Source organism: Balaenoptera borealis, assembly GCF_965194805.1.
Source record: "Balaenoptera borealis genome assembly, chromosome: 19".
In the NCBI taxonomy this organism is placed as follows: domain Eukaryota; kingdom Metazoa; phylum Chordata; class Mammalia; order Artiodactyla; family Balaenopteridae; genus Balaenoptera; species Balaenoptera borealis.
In genome coordinates this window covers 58,436,268-58,462,898 of record NC_138878.1, presented here as the reverse complement: position 1 = coordinate 58,462,898, position 26,631 = coordinate 58,436,268, and the positions used below count along the sequence as shown (strand labels likewise).

At 41.1% G+C, this 26,631-nt stretch overlaps 2 protein-coding genes across 9 annotated transcripts in view; both read right to left on the bottom strand.

The window, feature by feature from the left end:
- Positions 1 to 7,626, bottom strand: part of LOC309616979 (uncharacterized protein) — a 53,979-nt gene extending 46,353 nt beyond the window's left edge. For 4 of the 8 annotated variants that reach the window (XM_082368366.1, XM_082368367.1, XM_082368364.1 and 1 more), the window contains exons 1-3: positions 3,534 to 7,626; positions 3,008 to 3,058; positions 872 to 917 (exon numbers count right to left, since the gene is read on the bottom strand). In XM_082368366.1, the coding sequence (XP_082224492.1) occupies positions 872 to 917; positions 3,008 to 3,058; positions 3,534 to 3,568 (132 nt within the window). In that variant the 5' untranslated portion in view covers positions 3,569 to 7,626. The other 4 variants (XM_082368372.1, XM_082368365.1, XM_082368371.1 and 1 more) reach the window with 3 other exon arrangements.
- A 1,583-nt stretch (positions 7,627 to 9,209) lies between these two features.
- ZNF234 (zinc finger protein 234) lies at positions 9,210 to 26,388 on the bottom strand. The gene is made up of 4 exons (XM_082368396.1): positions 26,380 to 26,388; positions 22,117 to 22,211; positions 18,316 to 18,442; positions 9,210 to 13,609 (listed from the first exon to the last, which is right to left on the bottom strand). The coding sequence occupies exons 2-4, from the start codon at positions 22,129 to 22,131 to the stop codon at positions 11,742 to 11,744; spliced, it is 2,010 nt and encodes a 669-aa protein (XP_082224522.1). The 5' UTR covers positions 22,132 to 22,211; positions 26,380 to 26,388; the 3' UTR covers positions 9,210 to 11,741.
- Between the last annotated feature and the right edge of the window lie 243 nt (positions 26,389 to 26,631).

Sequence of the window (26,631 nt, the reverse complement as noted above, 5' to 3'; positions counted from 1 at the left end):
TATGTTTTCTGCATGAAGCAGCAGTTTGATCCTGCTGTGCTGTGCCATATTTGGATATTATACCAAAAAACATCCAAGGCACCACATATAAAACATATCTCTTCAACTCTGAATACCTAAACCTAGTATGTTAAGGGCAAAAAGGGGCAATATTCTTCAGAACAGATATTTTGAGAAAAAGGTTAAATCAGGAACACTGTCACTGTAGTGTTCCTAAAACAGTAAAAGTCTTTAAACTAAATGTCTATGAAAAAAGAATAGTTTAAAAAATAGGTGCATAAGTTTGTGGGAACATGATAAAGCAATTAAAAGTGAATGTTAGCTAGTATTAAGTGAAAAAAACAATTTAAAATTGTATCTATGTTATAAATACAACTACACAGCTATGAATACATATGATGAAAAGATTACAGAAGTATAAAAGCAGCTCATTTGTAAGCAGGTAAGCAGTAAAGTGGAAGATGTTCTTCATTTCCCTTAATTTTTCTTTTATTTGTGAAACAAAAAAATGATGAAATAAAACAAAAATTAAAACCGAAACCAATTAAATGTAACAGGAATTTTAAAAAAAGCACACATGGCACACTCAGGTCCTCATATGCTTAGACTCTCCTTGAAAGAGAAAAACCCATATGGAACTATACTCAATATTTTGTAATAACCTATAAGGGAAAAGAATCTGAAAATATATGTATATATATGTAAAACTGAATCACTTTGCTGTACACCTGAAATTAACACAACATTGTAAATCAACTATAGTCCAATCAAAAAAAAAAAGAAAAAGAAAAAAAAAAAAGAGGAAAACCTGTGTCAAATCTGAGTTAAAAAAATGGCATTTTTAACAGCAAGAAAGGCAAGCTCTACTCACCTGGAATGTGCTCATTTTCTCTCTCCTTCTGGGAAAGTGCAGAGTCCTAGGAAGACAGACAGGGAAAGAAGAAAGAAGTCAATGGAAACTGGTTAAAAAAAAAAAAAGTCACTAACCCACGTGGTGCTCATTGTGAATTACCAAGGCTCCCAGTCCTCGGGGTGGCTGCAGCCGAGCATGCTTGATGAGCAGAGCCCCACACGGATACCAGATGCCCCCGTGACCCCTCTCAGCGGCTGTGTGAGGAATGACCTGCCCATCCACACACAGTGGCCCCCTCACAGTGTGCCTGCAGCTTCCACAGTGGTCATTCTTATTCTGGGTATGGTGTAAACAGAGACCATGTAAGTAAGAGTAGGTTTTGGAGTCAATATGCGTGGGCTGCGATCAGGCTACGCCATTCACTAGCAGTGTCATCCTGGGCAAATTATTAACATCTCTTCGCCTCAGTTCTGTCATCTGCAAGTGGGGGAGAACAATGGCATCCACCTCGTGAGATTGCTGTAAGGTAGAAAGCTCTGAGAACACCATCGTCAGGGTTTCTTATTTCTTAGCAACTGCAGTAAAGCAGATGATATTTTAGTTAGAAATTATCCTTAGAGATGTGATTTCTACCAACAGAACACTGTCAGACATGTGGAGGTCATATGTTGTTGCCCTGTTATGTGAGAGTCTTTAGACTTCTGAAATCTCTGCTCGTCTTCCTAAGGATTTTGTTACTGCAACAATAATATTTAAATTGACGTGAACAACTTTTTACAAAAGGTATAAAAATACATTAAGTTTCTTTTTAAACAGGAAGTACCGTTTTGACAATTATGCACAGAGGTAAAGAGAACTAATAAAAGCCAGGATTCTGCGACAACAATAAAAAATAGTTTGACAGTTCATATCTAATTTAAATTAAAAAAGACAGGAATCTGAATTGTAATTATATCATTATAAATATAGGAAAGTTTAAGAAATAAATGGGAGACTTCCCTGGTGGTGCAGTGGATAAGACTCCACACTCCCAATGCAGGTGGCCCGGGTTCGATCTAGTACAAAAGATGGCAAAGATTCCACTCCCCAAAGCCTGGGAGAGATATACCTTCACAACTTCTAACGACCTCCATTTTGACTCTACACTTGCTAGCTGTCTTCTGCTCAAGTCAGGATTTTGAAAGGGGCCCTGATAGTTGACAATAATTAGTGCGGGAATAAAATCATTGGACTGAGTAGGGCTTTGGTGAATCCAGCTCGACAAAAAGGCACTAAAACATTAACAACTGTTATCTTTACATCCTAAAGTTATAGATAATTAAAAATTTTCTTTATGGATATATCTGCAGTTTTCCATAATGATTATGCTACTTCTATGATATACATATTATTTGAAATAAAATATATGACCCAGTTGAGAAAACTATCTTAAAAAGTCATACAATATGGGCTTCCCTGGTGGCGCAGTGGTTGAGAATCTGCCTGCCAATACATGGGTATGAGCCCTGGTCTGGGAAGATCCCACATGCCTCGGAGCAACTAGGCCCGTGAGCCACAACTACTGAGCCTGCGCGTCTGGAGCCCGTGCTCCGCAACAAGAGAGGCCGCGATAGTGAGAGGCCCGCGCACCGCGATGAAGAGTGGCCCCCGCTTGCCGCAACTAGAGAAAGCCCTCGCACAGAAACGAAGACCCAACACAGCCAAAAATATAAAATAAATAAATAAATTTAAAAAAAAAAACTCATGCAGTAGCCTAAACCTTGCTCTCAAGGTCCCCACAATTAAGTCCCAACCTACTTTCATGATATAATTCTACCCAGTACCCTATGCTCAAGGAGAATATACCAAAGGGATTAGCAAACTCAGGTGCTGGACTCAAACTGCCTGGGTCCCAACCCCAGCTCTGCCTCCTACCATCTGGGTGAGGATGGGCCAAAAGGGTTGTTTTCCCTGCTCCCATCTCCTCATCGTTAAAGTAGAGAAAACAGCAGTACCAATTCACAGAGCCACTGCCTGATGGTAATGTGTTCATTTGCATAAAGCTTTTAGAATGGAAATTAGTGACCAAGGCTCAGTTATAATCGTTACCCATGTCCCATACGTTCTACAATTTATATGAATATCTTAAGTAGAAGAATGCCAAGTCCTACTCACGTGGGGCTCTGTTGCCTCTTCCTCCGTGCAGTGCTTTTTGAGAAGTCAGGGCTGGGGAAGGAAAGGAGACTGTGAAATACCAATGCTGTGTTTCCATTCCCAATAATTCATACCGCACCCCCTCCCGCCCCCGTACCAGCTAGAAGTCCTCTCCTTCCAAAACAGACCAGGAGTCCAGGACAATTCAGCTTCCTGGGCTCACAGAATCCCGCTGCGAAATGGGTGCCTCCCGAATTAGAGTAGTATTAATAACAACAATGCATCAGGCAGTTGTAGATCTTTTACTTGTGCTATCTCGTTTTTTCTCACAACACTATATTAAGAAGGCATTTCTTTTTTCCCCCTTTTACAAAACAGCAACGGAAGCACAGAGGAGTTAAGCAACTCACCCAGTGTGACGCCGTATATAGTGGTAAGGCTAGCTCATAGGTGGGGGGGCGGGGTCAGGTTAGGGGTGAAGAAAACCAGGGAGACCCTCAAACCCCAGGAGGCACGACCTGAGCCCACCCCATCCCGGGTACGTTACCAAACGCAAAGAAGCTCCGCCCGGGGGACGTACATCACCACCCTAGGCCCTCAAACCTCCGCTTTTAGCCGCTCCTCCTCTTTCTCCCCAAGTGAAAGGTCTGGAAATGTTGGCCCCAGGCGCATGTCGTGGAAGCTTGAATGGGTCGTGAAGAGCGGACCTGAAACACCATAATCAGGCAAAAGATGGCTGCTACGTTGTCCTCCTGGGGCGGAAGTGCCTGCGACTAACCCGGAGCTCCTGGACCACATTTCCCAGAATTCCGCGGGGAAACGTTTACAGAGCGGCATTACTGTAGCTGCAGTATATGAGACTACACGAGTTTACGAGCTCTGGACTACATGTCCCAGAATGCAAGGGTGGGTGCGGGTGTGTCTACCGGCACGAGCTCTGGACTACATGTCCCAGAATGCAAGGGTGTGTGTGTGGGTGTGTGTGCCGGCACGAGCTCTGGACTACATGTCCCACAAGGAATTGTGTGTGTGTGTGTGTGTGTGTGTGTGTGTCTGTGTCTGTGTCTGTCTGCGTGCGTGTACCGGCTACAGTATCGCCCTCCTACACTACACTTCCCCCCAAGGTTCGAGCGGAAAACGGACAGAGCCTCGCTCCCCTGATGCGGAAGTGCCCAACTTCCCTGGTTTTCACTTTCCGGAATCCCTGAGAAGGTCTCAGACAGTCTTGACGTTCTACTGTGTCGGCCTCAGAAGAGTGTAGATTCTGTTCTTTGAAAGGCGTACAAGCTCAGAACTTTGGACGTCTTCGAGAGGCTAAGCGACATAAAGGCATTACCAGCCACAGAGGCTTCCTGGTAAACCCCATAGAGTTTCACCACTGGAAAAAGAGGAGAAGGAAACTGGGCTTTCTTTGGCAGGGACTGAAGCCAAACGCCAAAACACCTTTCCCTGAAATTGTGTAAAGGTGAACGTGTTTTGTTAGCATCTTACAACCCGTGCAGAAGCAAGTGAAAATCCTTTCTAGAGACAGACATCAACATCCTAGGTCTGAAGTTATTTCTGTAATTATAAAATATCTGTGACATTGATATTTGACCAAGTGAACTGTAAGGGGGAAAAAAAAGCATTATTGACATACGGAGGGACACTTCACAGTCATAAAACTTTCAAGTTATCAGAAACTAATAACTTCAGCTCATACTTTATAAAGCGAAAATTGACAGAACCATGAAGAGAAACATTCAAATTCATAATTGGATCTGGAGATTTTAACACATATATAGAGGGAAATGTTGAGCCTTAAATGCATATATTAAAGTAGAAAGGAAGTTGAAAATTGATTCGGAAAACATCTCAGGAAGTTAATAAATGAATAATAAAACGGAAGAAGGCAGATGGAAAAAAATAAGAGCAGATTAATGAAATACGAAACAAAATAAAGTAGATCTCACACACACACACAAAACAAAAACCAAACAAACAAACAAAAAAAACACCAAAAAAAAAAAAACCCAAAAAGATCATCCATGGTGTAAACAAAGATTTTTCCAAAAATTTGTTCTAAATTCTTTCAGGAAAATATCCTCCAAGAACTATTCTTGACTTAAGGCAACATAGCACACAGGATTTCTTTCCACTACAAGTAAACTGAAATCTTGGATATAGTATGATGAAATACAGTAACATAATTAAAAGCTTTATTTATTCACCTCCTGTTCCCTATGGCACCCTCCACTCCCTTCTCTACCCCGTCAGCTACCATTCTAATTTGTTTGATGTGTTTTCTTTTGGGTGTGTTCTTGTGCAAAATGTGCACTTGTGTATATTTTCAATTTATATAAATAATATTGTGTCATAAAATTCATTCTGATGTTTCTTTCATTCAGGAGTGTATTTTTAAGATTCACCCATCCAATTTGTTTCACAGAATTCCATTTTCTGCACCCACATTTTACCTATACTCTTCCAACTGCCATGCCAATAACAATAAACATCTTCTTACTTTCTGTTTATAGACGTATCTGAGAATTTCTTTGGAATACATACCCAAGAGTGAAATTATTTCATAGCAAATGTGTATACTTTAATAATATAGCCAGATTGACCTCCCGAATGGCTACACCAGCCCAGATTACCAAGAGTTGCGCGTCAGGTTTTTGTGCAACCACTTACCTTCATTTGGACGACTCATCACCCTGTTTTGCTAGTGTATTAAATGTATAGTAGTATCTTGTTTTAGTTAAATTTCTCTGATTTCTAATAAGTTTGATCTTTTTTTCAAATGCTTGGTAGCTTCATCTATAAATCTCTACTTAAACCTTTTGCCCCATTTTGTAATGTGGATGCTATCTTTTTCTTCCTCATTTCTATTACATATTCTGATTATTAATACCTTTTCAGTTTTACCAATTACAAGTATCCTTTCCTAATTGGGCACGTGTTTCTAAAATTTTTCTATTGTGTTCTTCATGGAATAGAAATCTTTAATTATAAGATATAAGATAATAAAACAATAATTTCTTAATATCTGTGCTTCTGAAACTCCTCAGGTGAAAAAATATATTTCTACCTTTTAAAAATTAACTTTCTAGACTTATCTTTCACATGTAGGTCCTTTAAATATTTTGGAGTCTATTTATGTACATTTTATTACATGGGATCCACTTTTATTTTTCTCCAAGAGAAATTCTTAAAAATAATGATATTCATGGCTTGAAGATTCAATATTACAAAGATATCAGTAATCCCCAAAATGATCTATAGGCTCAATGAAACCCCAATAAAAATATCAGCATTTTTTCCCTTGGAAATTGATGAGATGTTTATAAATATTATGTGGAAAAGCAAAGAGCTAAAAGAAGAGCTGGGACAATCTGAAAGAAGAATGAAAAGAAAGATATTAGTCACATTAAATCTTACTATAAATCTACAATATAAGATAGTCTGGTGTTTGCTCAAGGATAGACAAGATGATAGACATCAAAATCCATGTTGAAACAGACATTATAACAACGTGTAAAAAGAAAACACTGCAAGGAGTTCCCTGGTGGTCTAGTGGTTAGGATTCGGCGCTTTCACTGTGGTGACCCTGGTTCAATCCCTGGTCGGGGAACTGAGATCCTGCAAGCCACGCAGCACGGCCAAAAGAAAGAAAAGAAAACACTGCAGCAGAGAGGGAAAAGAAGTCTTGTTAATACAGTTGATCCTTGAACTAGGGTTCGAGGGCGTTAGGGGTGCCAACCCTCTGCTAAGTTGAAAATCCAAGTATAACTTATAGTCAGTCCTCTGTACATACATGGTTTCTCCATAATCGGCAATTCTGCATCTGAGGATTCAGCCAACCTTGGATTGTGTAGTAGTGCAGTATTTACTATTGAAAAAAAATCCTCGTATAAGTGCACTTGTGTAGTTTAAACCCATGTTGTCCAAGGGTCAACTATTGGTTCTCAGTCAGCTGGATATCCATATGGGAAAAATATTAATCATTACTGCATAGGATACAAAAATATAAATTCCAGAAGATCTGCAGACTTAAATTTGAAAAGTAAACAATGATGCTTTAGGAAAGAAACGTAAGAGAACAGCCTTTTTGCCTTGGAGTAGGAAGAATTTCTTAAACAAGACCAAAAAAATCATAAACTGTGAAAGAAAAAATTGAAAAATTGGACTATTTTAAAGTTAAGAAACACTGTAAATCCAAACGCACCACTAATGGGCCAAATGTGAGAGAAAATTTTTAAACATCTATGGAATAAAAGACTCAGATGCATCCCTAATGCCCATGCATTCTTCAAGGGTCAACTGTATCTACCAAAGTTGAACATATACCCTATAACCCTTTGGTTCCACCCATAGAAATATCCCTCAAACAAGTGCACAAGGCACGTTCTAGATTGCTCACATCACCACTAACTGTGATAGCCAAGAATGGGAAAGTACCCAATACCCACCAATAATGGGATTAATAGATTTTGATATGTTTACACACTGCAATAATATCCACCAATGAAAATGAATCAAAGTTATCCACTCCCAACAATATGGATAAATGTCATGGATATAATGCTGAGCAAATGAAGCCAACACAAAATAGTACCTATTACATGACTCCATTTATATAAAGTACAAAATAGGCTAAGTGAATCTACACCATTACAAATTAGTGGCTACCATAGGGAAAGGAAGGTTACTAGAAAGAGCCAAAAAGGGATGTTTCTAGCGTTTGGGGTTTGTCCTGGTCCTCCAAGAACTAGATGGCAAAGTGCTGAGAAATACTTTAATGAACAAATATTTTATTAGGGAAAACATCTGAGAGAAAATGGCAGGGAGCTCTGGAAGGCTGGCAGAACTATCAGCTCATAGTGCAAGTCTGTCCCTGAGTGAAGATTTGGAAGAAAGATTTGGTAAATCATCCTGGACTGCCTTGTAATCTAAGTAAAATCCTTCAAGGCTGTCAGGGAGTCCTTGCAAAAAGGTCACTGGACAGAGGAATCCTGGTCTCCAAGAAATGGCCTGCCTTAGGATCCCTGCTGTGTTGACTAGGAGCAATCAGGGGAAAGACTGGCCTCTATGCAAACGTGGTGACGGATTTAAGAGCAGCAGCTGGGACCTTTGGTCAGTTATGCTCCCTGTGGTCATATCTGTGAAATAGGAGACTTCAACTTGGATGCTTCCTTGTGGTAAGAGTTGGTTTATTTCTGTCAGTAATAATACTGAAGCAACGTTGCATCCTTCTCAGTACATCATATCCCAGAGATCTAAAATGTTGGTTTGTTCTGTTATTGATAATGTTCATCTCTTGGCTAAGGTAGTGTTCACCAAATTTATACCTACTGTATTTCCTTTTGTGATTACTACTACTTTGTGGAGAGATATTTTGGGTTTTGTAGCATCCTGTTCCTCATAAACTTTCAACCAGTAGTTTTATAATTCATTGATTATTCTTGCCAGAACGTATAATTACTATGATGGTTGTAAATGATGATTTTTACATTACATCATTCCTTCTATATATTTATGGCTTGGCATTCTATTATGAGAGCCCTTCCTTCCCTCCCTTCCTCTTTATTCATATTCTGTATGATAATTATTTATTTTATGGTCAAATTGCTCAGATTTACCCAGCGTGAGTCTCTTCAAGCTGAATCTTTTTACATGTCCCACCACTCTTTCCTACTTTCTGGCACAGCAAATTTTCTCCAGGATCATTCTATACTTTCCTTGCTCCAGCCCTGAAATAGAAACGTGGATGTACATGCTTATATACACCACATACACATGTGTGTGTTTGTATATCCTCACACTTCCATATCTACTTCTGTAAATACCTAGCATGTGCACTCCCTCCCTCTCTCTCTATAGATGGATGGACGGATGGATGGATGGATGGACGGATCTATATAAATAACTTATGGTCAGACTTCCATATCCGTGGTTCCTCCGTATCTGCAATTCTGCAACCATGGGTTCAACCAACCACAGATCATGTAGTACTGTAGTAATTACTATTAAAAAAAACCCTGCATATAAGTGGACCTGCCCATTTCAAACCCATATTGTTCAAGGGTCAACTGTAACTTGCTAAATAAAGCCCTTTAACCAACTATACTAAAAATACCACCATTGGTCTGAGTATGGAATGGCATCCAAACCTGCTTTGTCCTTACGGGTTCCACATCCAGAGGGTCCTCTGCTATTACGCTGAGTTCTCTCCTCATGCGCATCTTTTCAACAAGAGAAACTTTATTTTTTTAAACCTCCACAATATAGGTATATCCACTTTTGTTTCTAGCTCCAGGATTTTCCCTCTCCCTATAACGGATCTGTAGTTAAAGCACAGCATAAATAATAAAGCTTCGATTGTTGAAACTCATCAATTTTTCTGTGTATGCAAAATAATCTGAGAATTGTTTTGTTTTTGAAATTGGCTTCCAGAGTTCATACCGTAATTTTGATCTTATATGCCTTATGACAATATAGAACAATCATATTATGAGGTCTTAACTGCAAGGGATTAATTATTTAGTACTTTTTCAAATTCTATTGTAATAATTTCCTGCTTTGGCAATATTCACTATTCAAAGAAAAAAATATAACATGAAGTTATAAAATGGAAAAATACCACAAAATGCTCCTTGCCTAGGAAAACCACTCTGCAAGAGTACCCCTTTACACATGATCTTATGCATGTACACATACATGTGTGCACACGCACACATACACAAACACTAACAAAGATTTATGGTTGATTATACCATGAAGGCTACAATCAGTGACCTCTCAAAGCCCATATTGTGTATCTCCTGCCATTATGATATCTGTCACAATTTTTTTAAAATAAATTTATTTAATTAATTTATTTATTTTTGGCTGCGTTGGGTCTTCGTTGCTGCGTGCGGGCTTTCTCTAGTTGCAGTGAGTGTGGGCTACTCTTCATTGCTGTGCGCGGGATTCTCATTGCAGTGGCTTCTCTTGTTGCAGAGCACAGGCTCTAAGCACATAGGCTTCAGTAGTTGTGGCACACAGCCTCAGTAGTTGTGGCGCACAGCCTCAGTAGTTGTGGCGCACGGGCTTAGTTGCTCCACGGCATGTGGGATCTTCCTGGATCAGGGCTCAAACCCGTGTCCCCTGCATTGGCAGGCGAATTCTTAGCCACTGCACCACCAGGGAAGTCCCTGTCATCATTTTAATGGCTTCAGATTAATATAGGAATATATCAAAACTCAAATTCTTACAGCTGTACACTAATTTCCATTAAAAAATTCAGTGACATCATTGATGTGGTGCTCATCTTTCTGGTATTTTAATCTCATAATCAATAACTTCCAATTATATGATTTCTAGATCAAAGAGATGTACAATCTAATATATTCTGATACATACTCCTTTCCAGAAACCGTGCTTTACTGCTACCAATAGGGAAAAGCACATAAATGTCAGTCTTGTCTCAATAATACATTAGATAACTTTATCAAATTCCTACAAGTTTTCTGGGTATTTGCCTCATGGATGTGGGGGAAGAATATGGCATAGCCCCTACCTGAGAAGTTTTGATAGAAGAAATGCTACAATAATTAGAAGGCAAACACTTCAAAGTCTGGATGAAAATGCAGAGAATTAGAAATCAGTAAGTTCAAGGTCAACTAAAAATTTTTTTTCTAGGGACAAACGATTTTTGTGACACTTTCAAAGTGTTACAGTATACCCTGCCTTAACATTGACAGACAAAAAAATCAATTGTATACTAGGCAGTTACTGTTGTTGCAAAGTTAATCATGTTTTTTCAGTCTGTACCATCAGAAAAGAAAAAACATCACAAGATAGTTCAATTTCTACTGAACACAGTCCTTGGAAAACTAGACAGGGCCTCAAATAACCACCCAACTTGAGAACAGAGGCTGCGGGAGGCAAGGAGCCAGTTGCAATAGGCTAATAGCATATTAATATTGAAGATTGGTGGGCTTCCCTGGTGGCGCAGTGGTTAAGAATCTGCCTGCCAATGCAGGGGACACGGGTTTGAGCCCTGGTCTGGGAAGATCCCACATGCTGCGGAGCAACTCAGCCGCGTGCCACAACTACTGAAGCCTGCACGCCTAGAGCCCGTGCTCCACAACAAGAGAAGCCACCGCAATGAGAAGCCCACCCACCGCAATGAAGAGTAACCCCCGCTCACCGCAACTAGAGGAAGCCTGTGTGCAGCAATGAAGACCCAACGCAACCAAAAATAAATTTTAAAAAAATATATTGCAGATTAGTTTTCTGCAGTGATTTTCAGTATTTCAACAAATGTTCATGTCCTGAATTAATTTCATTTTGCAGGTTTCCTCCTCTGGATACAACTTTCATATATTATACATTTCCCCCTTTCGGTTTATTTAAAACAGAAGTACTGAGCACACCTAAAAGCGCTACTCAATGTTAAGGTTGTGTAGATTCAGCAGCCAAGTCCCTGCCCTCATGGAGCACACATTCTCATGGACATCAATTTTGACTAGCTCATCCTTACACTTTTATTAAAGGCCAGACCAAACTCTTTTCCTTTCTAAGTGCTATCTCCTAAGTGACATCTGATAAATGTCAAAGTTCTGAATGCAGCCCTTACTGCAACACTCAGAAGGGGTCCCTGCTGTGTGGTCTGGTGAACACTAGGATCTGTTTAGCTACTGCTTCAACACCAACTAACCTAAAATACTTTCTCTCCTATGAGACCTGATGCTTGCAAGAATTCACGTTGCACATGAGTTTTTTGAAAACATCATTTTGTAGAACTTCTTTCCTCTGACAGTTCCTTGATGCTCTTACCACTCTCGCTGCTTTCATAAAATGTATCCCCAGTATGCATTTTGTGATGACTTACAAGATTGGAGCGCCAACTGAAGCTTTTACCACACATCTCACACTGGTAAGGTTTCTCCCCTGTGTGAACTCGCCTGTGATACTGAAGCTGTGAAGACCGACTAAAGACTTTACCACACACATCACATCTGTACGGCTTCTCTCCAGTGTGGACACTCTGATGAAGCTGAAGACTTGAGGCCTGACTGAAGTGCTTCCCACACTCCCCACACTTATATGGTTTCTCTCCTGTGTGGACCCTCTGATGCATGTCGAGGTTCAGGCTCCACTTGAAGCCCTTCCCACACTCCTCACATTTGTATGGCTTTTCTCCAGTGTGGACTTTTTGATGGGCTTGAAGGTGTGAACTCCGACTGAAGCTCTTCCCACACTCTTCACATTTGAATGGTTTTTCTCCGCTGTGGACTCTCTGATGGGTCAGAAGATGAGACGCCTGACTAAAGACCTTCCCACACTCCTCACAATTATACGGTTTCTCTCCGGTGTGGATTCTGCAGTGAATTTTAAGATCTGCTCTTCGACTGAATCCCTTCCCACACTCTTCACATTTGTATGGTTTCTCACCAGTATGGATCAGCTGGTGGATCTGAAGTCGTGAACTCTGATTGAAGCCCTGCCCACACTCTTCACACTTGTAAGGTTTCTCTATGCTGTGGGCCTTCTGATGGATTTTAAGATATGAACTCTGACGGAAGCCTTTCCCACATACCTCACATTTATAGGGTTTCTCTCCCGTGTGGATGACCAGATGAACTTGATAATGGATTTTCATCCTGAAGTTCTTCCCACACTCACTGCATCTGTATGGTTTCTCTCCTGTGTGGACTCCCTGATGGGCTTGAAAACTTGAACTGTAAATGAAGCCCTTACCACACACTTTACAGACATATGGTTTCTCTCCCGTGTGGATTCTCCGATGGGCCTGAAATTGTGAAGGCTGAATGAAGCACTTACCGCACTCCTCACATTTATAAGGTTTCTCTCCTGTGTGGACCCTCTGATGGATATGAAGATTTGAACTACAAGTGAAACACTTCCCACACTCCTCACATTTGTATGGCTTCTCTCCAGTGTGGACCATACAATGACTGTTAAGGGCTGATCTACGGCGGAAGTTCTTACCGCATATATCACATTTGAACGGTTTCTCCCCAGTGTGGATTCTCTGATGTTCCTGAAGATGTGAAGCATGAATGAAGGCCCTTCCACATTGGTCACAATTATAAGGTTTCTCTCCCATGTGTAATTTACAATGAACAGTAAGTGTTGACCTACGACTGAAGCCTTTCCCACACTGCTCACATCTGAATGGCTTCTCTACGGTGTGGACTTTCTGATGAGCTTGCAGCTGTGAGCTCTGACTGAACTCCTTGCCACACTCATCACACTTATAGCGTTTCTCTCCCGAGTGAACTCTCTGATGAATGTGAAGTGCTGAGCTGTAACAGAAGCTTTTTCCACACTCACCACATGTATGAGACTTCTCTCCTGGGTGTATTTGTTGATGAAGATCAAAGTTGAAGACATCACTGAAAGATTTTGTACATTCATTACACTGATAAGGTTTCTGGCCTGTGTGAGTTTCAGAGAATCCTGCCCCAACCTGGCCGGATGAGTCACCTTGTTGGTGGAATTCAGAACTTTTTATCATGGAGTCTTGACACCTGGTTAAGTCACTTGCAATATGTTGCCAGATCTGCCAGGAGGAAAGCTCTTCATGTGGTCCTGCTTCTGAAACAGTCTCCATCTCACTTTGGATCTTTCCTTCTGCAAAGACAAAATTCAGAGATGTGGACAACTGAAGGCTCTGCTCAGTGCTGTCAAAATTTCACATTTAGGACAGAGTATGAGACTTGAATGAATCCAGAGAATGTTCAGTTCGTCTCTTCCATTGTGTGTCGTGTGCTCTGGTTTGCGTGCCAAAGGAAACCAAGAGGTGGCCCAGCTCTCTCCTATCCACTAAGCATAACAAAACCCATTGGTGCAAATTTCCTATGTGAGGCGCAAGTTAGACATCAAAAACTTAACTTAAAAAATTGATAATTAGATTCAAATTGTTCACCTATGGCCATTTCTATTGAATTTCAAAGGCGGCATAGAATCTTGGATAGTAAATTATATGGTTAATAAATGATGTAGACAAAAAAGTTATACAGATAATAAAATCTGAATCAACTAGAACTTTAAGGAAAAGCAATAACTTTTCTGTAAACAATATTTGGAAGCAACCAAGATGTCCTTCGATAGGTGAATGGATAAATAAATTGTGGTTACCTCCACACTGTGGAATATTATTCAGTGCTAAAATGAAATGTGCTATCAAGCCAGGAAAATATGTGGAGGAAATGTAAATGCATATTATTAAATAAGAAGAAAGAAAGAAGCCAATCTGAAAAGCCTACATACTGTATGATTCCAACTATTTGATGTTCTGGAAAAGGCAAAAGTATGGAGACAGTAAAAAGGTCAGTGGCTGCCAAGGGTTAGGGGGAAGGAGGGATGAATAAGCAAAGCAGAGAAGATTTTTAGGGCAGTGGAAATACTCTGTATGATACTAATAATGATGGATACATGGCGTTAAACATTTGTCCAAATCCCTAAAATGTACAACACCAAGAATGAACCCTAATGTAAAGCATAGACTCTGGATGAAAACGATGTGTCATTGTAGGCTCATCAGTTGTATCTGGTAGGATATGTCAATGATGTTAAAGGCTGTGAGTGTGAGGAGGGCAAAGGATATATGAGATATCTCTGTACCTTCCTCTCAATTTTGCTGTGAGCCTAAAACTGCTCTAAAAACAAAACAAAACAAAAGAGGCTTTTTTTTTTTTGCTGTGAGATCTCAGTTCTCCAACCAGGGATCGAACCCAAGCCCTCAGCAGTGAAAGCACAGAGTCCTAACCCCTGGAGTGCCAGGGCATCTCCATACAAAAAAAAAAAAAAAAAAAGAAGAAGGAGGAGGAGGAGGAGGGAGAAGAGGAAGAGGAGGAAGAGGAAGAGGAAGAGGAAGAAGATGAAGAAGAAAGAAAATACTTGTGAAGAAATTTTGACAAGTTTCAAAGGAGAAATTCACTCCCCTCCCTTTAAGCTGCCTCCTCTTTGATCCAGTAGACATATGATAAACAGCCTCTCTATAACTCTGCCTTAGGTCATTTTATTGGAAAGTTACTTCAGCGTTGAGGTGACTGGAATGGTTAGAATGGTTTGCAGGTTTGGGAGCAAATATCTAATCACACACCGACTAAAACACAGTGAAAGCAGAGGATGGAACTTCAGCTCCTACTGGCAGGTTTTCTCCATTAGGACAAAAGGGAAACCAAGTTGAACAGATAACATACACTGTCCTAAACCTGATATTAATTCAGACCTCTAGGAAAAAAAGTAAAAAAGTGGAAGGTAATCTTTTACACAGAGACAGAGACTGAGAAAGGGAGAAGGTGAGGTCACGGTATAAACTCTGAAAGCCAATCCTAAAACGGGAGTTAAATTCTGCCAGGAAGTCTTCTCAGACAGACACCTGGGTGACTCCTCACGTCTTTTAGGTCTCTGCTCAATGTCAACCCACCACCAAGGCCTCTTTACCACCTAATGTAAAATAACCAATCCTGCCCTCACTCAGTCTACCTCTGGCAATGTCCATCCTCCTTGAATCTGTTTATGTTCTACACAGCACTTTTCCCCACATGACTCACTAAATCATTTGCTGTTTAATATGTCTCTTTCCCACTGCAATGCAGCTTCAAAGCGGGAAGCATTTCACACTTTGTACATGGAACACATTTTTACACTTCCCTACTTTATAATCACTGTCCAGAATCATGACTGGAGTACAGTGAGTACCCTACAAATGCATGTTGAATGAATAAATGAATCTCGGTTTGACTTTTTTATGAGAGCTTAAGCCAAGTCCTACAGGGAAAACATCTTTTCCAAGTATGTTATTTGAAATATCAAAGGGACAGAGAACTCAGTTTTGCTGAAAAGCTGTCTCAGAGACCAGGGTACACCAAGCATGTGCTAATAAAGAAAATCAAAGGTGGCAAGAATCCTTTGGGGTGAAAAGAAAGCAAGAGGGCCCATCACTAGTTCCTTCTGAATCTTTTGGACTGTCTCTTTGAAAACAGAACGTGGGGGACTTCCCTGGTGGCGCAGTGGTTAAGGATTCGCCTGCCAGTGCAGGGGACACGGGTTCAAGTCCTGGTCCAGGAAGATCCCACATGCCGCGGAGCAACTAGGCCCGTGAGCCACAACTACTGAGCCTGCGCATCTGGAGCCTGTGCTCTGCAACAGGAGAGGCCGTGATAGTGAGAGGCCCGCGCACCGCGACGAAGAGTGGCCCCCGCTTGCTGCAACTAGAGAAAGCCCTCACACAGAAACGAAGACCCAACACAGCCAAAATATATATATAAATTAATTAATTTTAAAAAAGAAAAGAAAAAAAAAGAAAGTAGTTGAAACAGAAAGTAATTGGAAAAATAAAATAAATAAAATTAAAAATAAAATTAAAAAACGAATAAGAAAAAAAATGAAAGTAATCGGATAGACATTCATCAAAAGACAAAAATGCTCTGCAACCTCCTTCCTTCACTCTGGTTTGCACATGACTAATAGTTATCTCCATGACTCTCGGAGACACGGGGGTCTCCCGTCCCATCCATCAACACGCTCACTAAGTCAACAAATATTTGCAGATGACTGCCACATACCAGGCTGCTCTGGGCACTGAGGACAGAGCACTAAACAGGACAGACAAAACTCTCTCCTGGGTATCACACTTCAGTGCAAAGAGAGAAGTGATAAGCAAGCAAACCAAAGTCTGTGAGACCCAATAAAAGGCAGAACGAGGAGAGTACAGGGACGATGGGATTTTAGAGAGGCCTTTCGCGTGCTGTTAGAACGGAGCGGAGACCTGAAGGCAGTAAGGGAGGGAGCAGGAGGGTCTGAGGTAAAAGGAAGAGAGAGAGCAAGTTGAGGGCTCAGAGGCAGAAGTACCGGCAGTGGGCAGAGTAACTGTCCCCCAAGGAACTCACGTCCTGATTTTTGGAAGCTAGGATATGTTAGGTCACGTGGCAAAGGGGAATTAAGGTTGCAGACGGGATTGAGGCTGCTGATCAGCTGACTTTAAAAGGGAAGATGATCCTCTACTATGGGGTGGGGGTGGGGTCTCAATGCAGTCAAAAGGGCCCTTCAAAGCGGAAGTGGGACGCAGAAGGAGAGCGGGAGAGGGGCGTGCAAATACATAGCAAGGGACAGAGAGAAGCGATGTCGCTGGCTGTGAAGATGCAGGAAGGCGGCCACAGGCTAAGCGATTTGGGTGACCACTAGCAGCTGGAAAGGCAGGTTCTCCCCTACAGCCCCCAAGGAGAAACGCAATGGTGCCAACACCTTGATTTCAGCCCCGTGAGAACCACGTTACAGCTCTGACCTCTGGAAGTGTAAGATGATCAACATGTGTTGTGTTAAGCCATGAAGTTTGTGCTGATTTATTAGGGCAGCCACGGGCGATACAGCGTCCCCGGCAGGTCTGAGAACACTGGGGAGGCCGGCAGGGGTGGGAGGGATGCAGCGAGAGAGGAGAGCAGAGGAGAGGAATTGGAGAGGCAGCAGGGGCCCAGGAGCGGACCCTGGAGGACTCCAGAAGCCACTTGAAGAGGTTTTAACTTTAAGAAAAATAAGCCATAAAAGGTTTGGAATAGAGGAATGGCAATCTTTCCTAAGCATCACTTTTGGCTGTGACGTGGAGTATAGACTATAGGAGGGGAAGGGTAGGAGCAGGGCAACCAGTACAAAGGCGTGTGAAAGAAGGGGTCTGGCAGTTTGGACCAGATGACAGCAAAGGACTGGAGAAAAGTAAAAACACGTAGAAGAGCATCTCCAAGGACTCTTATCTGCCTGGTTCTTAGCTGATGTCCCTTCTCTTTGGGTTGCTGTCTTCACCACCCAAAGCCTCTTTTCCTTTTCTAAGTGGAATATATCATGTTTGAAGGGGTGACACCCTGTGAACATGCAGAGTCACATACTTAAAAGGAACACACTAAAGGTACAATTTACTGGAAATTTAGATTCCTGAATTAAATGTTGATCAATGAATCAAAACCAGTGTATTTAAAAAAAAACAAAAAACATGACCTATTTGAAGAAATACCAGTATTTCAAGACCCAGACACATATGTGTAATAAGTATTACAGAAACCGATTTATTGCCAATGTCTATTTTCATTAACTCTCCTCCCATCGGTTCTTACATCACTCATGCAATTGGCAAGAGTTTTTGCTGCAAGGTATTCCATTCTTCCCGACAAATCCTGGTATTTTTCTACCTTATTTTATTTCGTTAAAAAATTGTTGGTACAAAAGTGAGGTCCCCAAATGCAGGTGACCATCTCAAGACCCCCAAAGCCTTCAACACCCGAGGACACAAAACCAAACTGGGGAGCTGACATTAGGTTAGAGAGGGTGCCTGTCCTCACCTATTGAGAGCAGGTTCCGGAAGTTCTCCAGCATCACTTCCTGGTACAGCTTCCTCTGGGTGGAGTCCAGCAGCCCCAGCTCCTCCTCCGTGAAGGTCACAGCCACATCCTTGAAGGTCACCACCTCCTACGACACCAAAAACATTGAGATGTAGCCTCAATCTTACAATCAATGGCCACTTGAAAAGGGACAGCTGGGGCTTCCCTGGTAGCACAGTGGTTAAGACTCCACGCTCCCAATGCAGGGGACCCGGGTTCGATCCCTGGTCCAGGAACTAGATCCCACATGCATGCCATAACTAAGAGTTCGCATGCCACAACTAAGGAGCCAGTGAGCCACAACTAAGGAGCCCGCTGGTCACAACTAAGACCCAATGCAACCAAATAAAGAAATAAATATTTAAAAAACAAAAAAGAAAGAAAGAAAAGGGACAGTGCTGAGAAGGTGGAGAGGATGGGAGGGAAGTGAGCCCAGATTCTGAGGGGCTTCAGTCAAATCTGTAGACCTCCCAGACCTTCTCCTTTCATCCTGCCAACGTCACACACTGATTTTCCTCAGCCTCGCCGAAAGTGTGGCAGTGACAACCGTCCTCGTATTTATTTTGCGCCCTCGTTGGGTCTACTTACAAGTAAGCCTCCCAAAACCCTAAATATATATCCTGGACTACATGCATTTTACTTTTTGTTGAATATTGCCAATTGTCCCCAGAAGAATTTCGCAATTTAGTCCAAACGTATTTGACAGCAATGGCCTTCTTCCTCTCACACACACGAACCCTCTTGTGATAGAAAAGTTACTACTTTTCTTTATTGTCTGCCAAGCTAACAAGCTTTTAGTAACCTGTGTGGGACATCTATGTAGTTCACCCTATGTAACCTAAAGGTACACTTTTTTTTTTTTTTTTGAGAAAAAGCTTTATGGCGAGATCAACCAACAAGGAGACAGGAGGCAAGGCTCTCAAGTTTGTTTCCTCGATCCAGGGTCTGGGGCAAAATTTACGGGGTCAGGGGAATTTCAAACTTGGAAGCTGACTGGCGAGACTTGAATTAGAGTGCATATAAGCTACTCATGCTGCTGGAAGCCAGATTTTCCTATTGAAGGACTTCTTGCTTGGTAAAGGGCTCTGGTAGCAACATTTCTATTCTCTGAGTTCCACAGACTGAAGAGTGTTGGTTCCAGGATCTTCCTAGAGACATGGGGTCCCATCTTGCACACACTATGTCTCTTAATTGCAGCATTCAGTGTCACGCTCTGGATCCAGCAGACTTTGACATGATTCCCAAAGGTCTGCGTGGCCCTTACCCTTACTAGCTGCGTGACTTTGGACAAGCTTGCCTATGTGCCTGAGTTTCCTCTCTGTATAATGGTCCTTACATGACAGAGTTCTTTCAAGGATTAAACAAGGGAATATCCATGGCATTTGGAAGAGTATGTAGCACAGAGTAAGTGCCTGATAAACATTTGCTATTACTCTTATTATTCCTTCCTATTATCAACACCTATTTCATCCCATTTCGTGGCTGCGTATTATTTCAGAGAACTGATGATCTACATCTACCTGTTCTAAATAAAGTGTATTTAATTTTATATATTTTTCTCTTTATAGTCCATCCTGCAAAGAACATCATTTTTGTAGATCTTATCTCTCTCATTATTTAAAAATAATTGCAGGACTTCCCTGGTGGTGCAGTGGTTAAGAATCTACCTGCCAATGCAGGGGACACGGGTTCGATCCCTGGTCTGGGAAGATCCCACATGCTGCGAAGCAACTAAGCCCGTGCGCCACAACTACTGAGCCTGCGCTCTAGAGCCCGTGAGCCACAACTACTGAGCCCGTGTGCCACAACTACTGAAGCCCGTGCACCTAGAGCCCGTGCTCCACAGCAAGAGAAGCCACTGCAATAAGAAGCCTGCGCACTGCAACAAAGAGTAGCCCCCACTCACCACAACTAGAGAAAGCTCGCACGCAGCAACGAAGACCCAACGTGGTCAAAAATAAATAAATAAATAAATAAATAAAATAATTGCAAATGAAAATTAAAAAGTCAAAATAGGCATATTTAAAATTATATTTTTAATTATATATTAAAAATATAAATTATAAAATTATATAATGGCAGATTTTCTTCCCAATTTTTTTCCTACTTCCCTAATCTTTGAAGAGAGTACAAGTACCCTGAATCTCCATATATTGGCCAAGAGCAGGTTATAAATTTTCCCACAGTTTTTGTAATCTGATTTGGAAGAACAATTTGCTTTAGTATTCCCACTTATCTGATTATAAATTAATACTAATACCTTTCCAGATGTTTATTAACCATCTGTATCTGTCCTCTTTAACATACCTGTTCATGTCCTCATTCATATTCCGCTGGATTTTTTCCTTTGTCCTATGTATAAGATTCTTTTTTCTGGATTTTGTCTTTTTTTGGAATCCGTTTGGTAAATACTTTTGCCCCAGGTTGCTATTTTTTCTGGTAATACCATGTAAGGTATCTTTTTGCCACAGAGGAATTTAAATATTTTATACAACGACTGTGCTAACTGCTGTCTTTGTGTGCCTGGAGCGCTGAGCATCTCAGAGTACCTGCGGCGGTACTCAGGTAGAGGAGAGATTCAGGAAGAGAAGAGATGCAACCCAAGAAAGGGGTCGGGGAGGAGCAGCGCCACCTACTGACTGTGGAAATCATCACTCAAAAGGCCCTCCAGACAACAACACTACAAGACACAGGTCTCAAATGAACTTTCTTTCTTCTTGTTTATCTTTCACTTAAGCAGACTGCTTAGCATTCCCGACCCTTGGTTTCCTGTGTCAACGTGAGTAGGTGTCTCATATTTCAAGTGTTTAAGAAGAAAATGAGACAAAATCTCCTCATGCAGCTGCTCTAAAGAGTAAATGCAGAAACAGAACACAAGTTACTGGCAAATCTAGTATCACTGGACATTTTAAGCTAAGGTTACATACTACTTTAGTCAAACTGGTTAATACATAAAAGAACAAAAAAGGACCAATAAATAAAATATACACAAGCCATGACTCAGGCCTGGGGAAGACAGAATTCAGCTCTTCCTGTGTGAAAACCTCCAAATATGTTTGTGCAAAGCAAGTTAGGGCTGTGCCATGCTTGTATTTGGATATTCTACCTAGAAAACAGCCAACATGACACATATCAAATGTACTCTTTCTATACTGAGCTCACAGTACAGTAAGGAGAAAAAACTGACAGACTGTTTTCAGAACTGATTTGGGGGGGCGAAGCTTTAATGTAGGAAAGCTGTCACTGCAGGGTTGCTTAGAACAGTCAAATTCCTAAACCATCTAAATGTCTACAGGTGGGAAGCAGTTATAAATAAAAGGGTACCAAAAAATAAAATAAAAACATACATCAATTCAATGACAAATATGTTGTATCCATTAAAAAAATGAACGTTATCTAATATTAAAGGAAAGAAGTTACAATTTAAAATTAAATGTACACCATAAATACAAAAGAGTTATGAATGCACATGAGAAAAAGAGTAAGAGAAAATAAAAACAGCTAGTTTGTCAGGAGGGAAGTAGTGAAGTGAGAGAGTTGTTCATTTGTAGTCATTTTTCCACTCTATAAAATAAATAATAATAACATAAAATAAACAATAAAAACAAATGCAATGAAAACTCAAAAAGGACAACCTAAGAGCTGGGAGGAGAACAGGCCCTCCCATGTCTCTTGTTCTGCTTGAGTCATCCCAAGACAAACGTGCAACAGTCTGAGTAATGAGATGGAACTTTAAAAGTGAGAAAGGCGGGCCCTACTCACCTTGAACATGGTCATGTTTCCTCCTGTGTCTGGGGATGGGCACAGTCCTGAGTTACACAGATCCTGGGAGGTCAGAACTGCACCTGGCAGAGTGTCTGGGAAGGCAGAAAAAAGAAATGAAAGAGTGACCTGGGTCGCCGCTCACCCATACAGATGCTTCTTGTGAATGAGCATGTGAATGTTCACAGCACCATTAGTCATAATAACCTAAATCTGGAAACAACCAAAATGTTGGCCTATGCATGAAAGAACAGACAAATTGTGGCATATCCATACAATGGAATATTATGCACCAATGAAAAGGAATGAAGTCCTGATTATGCTACAATGTGGATGAACCCTTGTAAATGTGTGGGAAAGCAAAAGAAGACTGACACAAAAGTCTACATATTGTATGATTCCATTTATATGAAACGTCCAGAATAGGCAAATCTATGGAGACAGAAAGTAGGTTAGTGGTAGCCTGGGTATCTGGGGAGAGAATGGGGGTTAACTAAGGAATCCAACTGGGGAAATGAAAATGTTCCAAATTATCATGGCAATGGTTGCACCACTCAGCAAAGTTACTAAAAATCATTGATCGGTACATCTCAAGTGGGTGAATTCTATGATATGTACAATATACCTCAAGCTGGTAAAAATAAATGTTTATTAATCTACATGTCATTTAGAATACTAATTTATGGATCCTGAGTCCATACTAATATTTATATTTAAATGAATAAATAAATAAGTGGGAGAGAAGAAGTTTCTCTTTATAGTAGAATGCCCACTAATAAATGTATCTCCCCATAAGAAAACTTTATTAATTCTGAAAAACAAGAGTAACTTTACAATGGAGAAATCTGACAGACATTACCTTAACCTAGTAAACAAAGCTGAGTTTACCAATATAGGGACAAACTGATATCCTTTGGCTCCGGCTATGTTGCAGTGACGAGGACACTTCACCACTTCTGTGGAATCCCTGCCAACAATGCGTAACCTGAAGCTAAACATGGAATATATCAGATGAACCTCAAATGGTCCTCCAAAATAACCTGCCTCTAAACTCCCTAAAAGCATCAAGAACAAAAGAGACAAAACCTGTGGAATCATTCCATGTCAAAGAAGAACATTATGAAAAGTATGAGAAAAATTCTGTAAAATGTTTGTAAACAAATATACACCTTAAGGCAAGGCATAAAATTGGACTTTTTTTTTAATGATCAAGTGCATGAGCTTTATTATTGTTTTTTAAATTGAGGTATAATTGGCTTATAATATTAATTTCAGGTGTACAACATAATCATTCTAGTTTTGTATACGTTATAAAATGATTACCACAATAAATCTAGTCACCATACATCACCATACATAATTACAAATTTATGTTTTGTGTGTGAGGAGAAATTTTAGGATCTACTCTTCTAGAAACTTTCAAATGAGCAATACAGTATTATTAACTAGAGTCATAATGATGTACACTATATTTCCATGATTTCTTTACCCTATAATTCCAAGTTTGAACCTTTTAACCACTTTCATCCATTTCACCCACCCCCGCCACACCCTGTCTCTGGCAACCACCAATCTGTTCTCTGTATCTGTGAGCTGGGTGTAAAATTGGACTTTGAACTGAGGGGAAAACCAGTTATGAAGACTTCCAATGAAAAACAGAACAAAATACAGGATGTGGACTATATAACAGTATGTTACTTAATATGCTATCTGGCATTATCTACTGTTACCTATTAACTATGATTAGGAATAACTTAATACGTATCTAATATATAAACACTATTCTCTAGTATAATATCTAGTATAGGGGCTTCCCTGGTGGTGCAGTGGTTTAAGAATCCACCTGCCAATGCAGGGGACACGGGTTTGAGCCCTGGTCCGGGAAGATCCCACATGCCGCAGAGCAGCTTAGCCCATGCGCCACAACTACTGAGCCTGCGTTCTAGAGCCTGCGAGCTACAACTACTGAGCCCACGTGCCGCAACTACTGAAGCCACGTGCCTAGAGCCCGTGCCCTGCAATGAGAAGCCACCGCAGTGAGAAGCCCGCGCACCGCAACAAAGAGTAGCCCCCGCTTGACGCAACTAAAAGCCCACGTGCAGCAACAAAGACCCAACGCAGCGAAAAATAAATTAATTAATTCATTTTAAAAATATATATAGTATAATAGTCTCATATTACCAAGTATGTGATGCTAAAATCCTATAGTCAGCCTTTCCTAAATCCCTCTTACCAAGACAACTCCTGATTACTCATGGTATGTGGGCTTCCTTCATGCAGAAAGCTAAGATGAGCTGTCAGTGAATACAGGTACATTACTGATGGAGGAACAGAGCAGATAGGCAAAATGTAAACAATTGGTGAATTTAGGTAACAAGTATAGGAGAGTCCCTTATACTATTTTGCAACTTTGCTATAGGTTTAAAATTATATAAAGGGACTTCCCTGGTGGCACAGTGGCTAAGACTCCACACCCCCAATGCAGGGGGCCCAGGTTCATTCCCTGGTCAGGGAACTAGATCCCACATGCATGCCACGATTAAAAGTTTGCATGCCACAACTAAGGAGCCCACCTTCCGCAACTAAGACCCCGTGCAACCAAATAAATAAATAAATATATATATATATTTTAAAAAAAATTATATAAAAATAAAACTTTCTTAAAAATCAGGAAACAGTCACAGGAATAACAATAATAACGAAAATAGTAAGACTGATCATTAAATTACTTGGAAGTTCATTAGTTTATTCTTTCTTGTCAGTGTTTGCCAATTTCCATAGTTAAAACACATAAGGGAAAAATCACTGAGAAAGGTAGGATAAAAAAAAATCTGTAAAATGTTTATAAACAAATACACAAAAAGAATCACTAAACAGAAATACATTAGAAGCTTAACTGTTGCTATCTTTACCCTGGATTAAGAAGTAATTAAAAAATTTTTTTCTCTCAAATTTCTTTAATTTCTGAATGTTCCACGATGATACAGTTCTATGAGAATAAGAAATATTATTTGTAACAAGTGAAACAAAATAGTTGATGATATTTTTTAAAACGCATAGAAAAGTCCAAGCCCATTTTATTTGATTTTAAGGTCCCTCACAATCAAGTCCTGACTAAACTGCTTGATTCCACCTAGTTCCTAAAGCTCAAGGAGAATTACATCCAAAAGATTATGAACTCAAGCTCTGGACTCAGACTGCCTGAATTCCAACCCCAGCTCAGCCTCTTACTTGGTGGGTGACTATGGGCAAATAACTTTCAGCTCCCTAGGTCTCAAGCTCATTTTTCAGAACAGGAAAAAAGCAATATTTCTTCACGGAGCCATGGTGTGACATAATGTATTTATTTGTATAAAGCCCTCATTACTTAAGTTAACAGTTAAGGATTAATTATTATCAATACTCATGTCCAATTACACATCCTACACATTCTCTGACTGATGTGAAGATCATTGTAAAACAAAACTGTCAAGTCCCACTCACGTGGAGTTTTGCTATCAGTAGCTCAGGAGTCACTCCCTCTACCTCCGTGTGGTCCTTTTTGAGAAATCACGCTGGAGAAAGAAAGAATGCTATGAAGTGCCACGATTGAGTCCCCGTCCCCGATAAAAGTTAAAGCTTCCCCTCCCTCCGAGCAATCTAGAAGCAATCCCGAGCAATCCGGAACCTTCCCCTCCAAAAAAGTCAGAAGGGGTCCGGGATTATCCAGCGTCACGCAGAGATAGAGAGAAGGGCAAGGGTCCTTGAAGCTGGATTTCTGACCCTAACCTGGGGACCTGACCTCTCCTCGAGAAATTAACACCAAGGAGAGATCACCATTCACTACGTGCCAGGAACTAAGACTTCTATTTGTACCACCTTTTTCAATTCCCAAAACAATTCTACTAGGAAGGGCCTAATAGTTTAAAGAAAAGCAACGGGAGGCACGGGAAGATTAACTCCCCACGCGAGTAAGTGGAAGCGCACGTGGAAGGTGGAGGGAGGCGGACTGGGCGAGGTGAGAGCCGCGGAAACTCCCAATCCGGGGGATACGCGAGCGGAGCCAGTCCCCTCTTGGGGTTTCGAGAACGCCCCAAACGCACAGAGGCTCCACCGAGGGGCACGCACACGGCCGCCCTCGCCCCTCCGCACCTGCGTTCTCCGCCGAGGATTCTTTTCCCTTAAATCGATTGCCAGGTGGTTGCGCGAGCCAAGCAGAGACCCAGGAAGCTCGCAAGGGCCAGCGAGACGCGGAACAGACGCACGGGCCCACAGAAAACACACCTGCAACCCGCCCACTCCGGGAACGGAAGTGCCTACGAGTCCACCGGGCTTCTGGACTACACTTCCCAGAATTCGTCAGATCCGCCTTCCTGAGCGGAAGTGCAAGCGACTACACAGAGTGCCTGGACTACATTTCCCAGAATGCCGAGGAAAACAATCCAGAGTCTCACTTTCCAGGAAGACTACGGGAAGCTTCTTGACTACGGTTCCCAAAATGCCAGAGAGAAAAGAATCCCTCAAGTCCCGACTTCC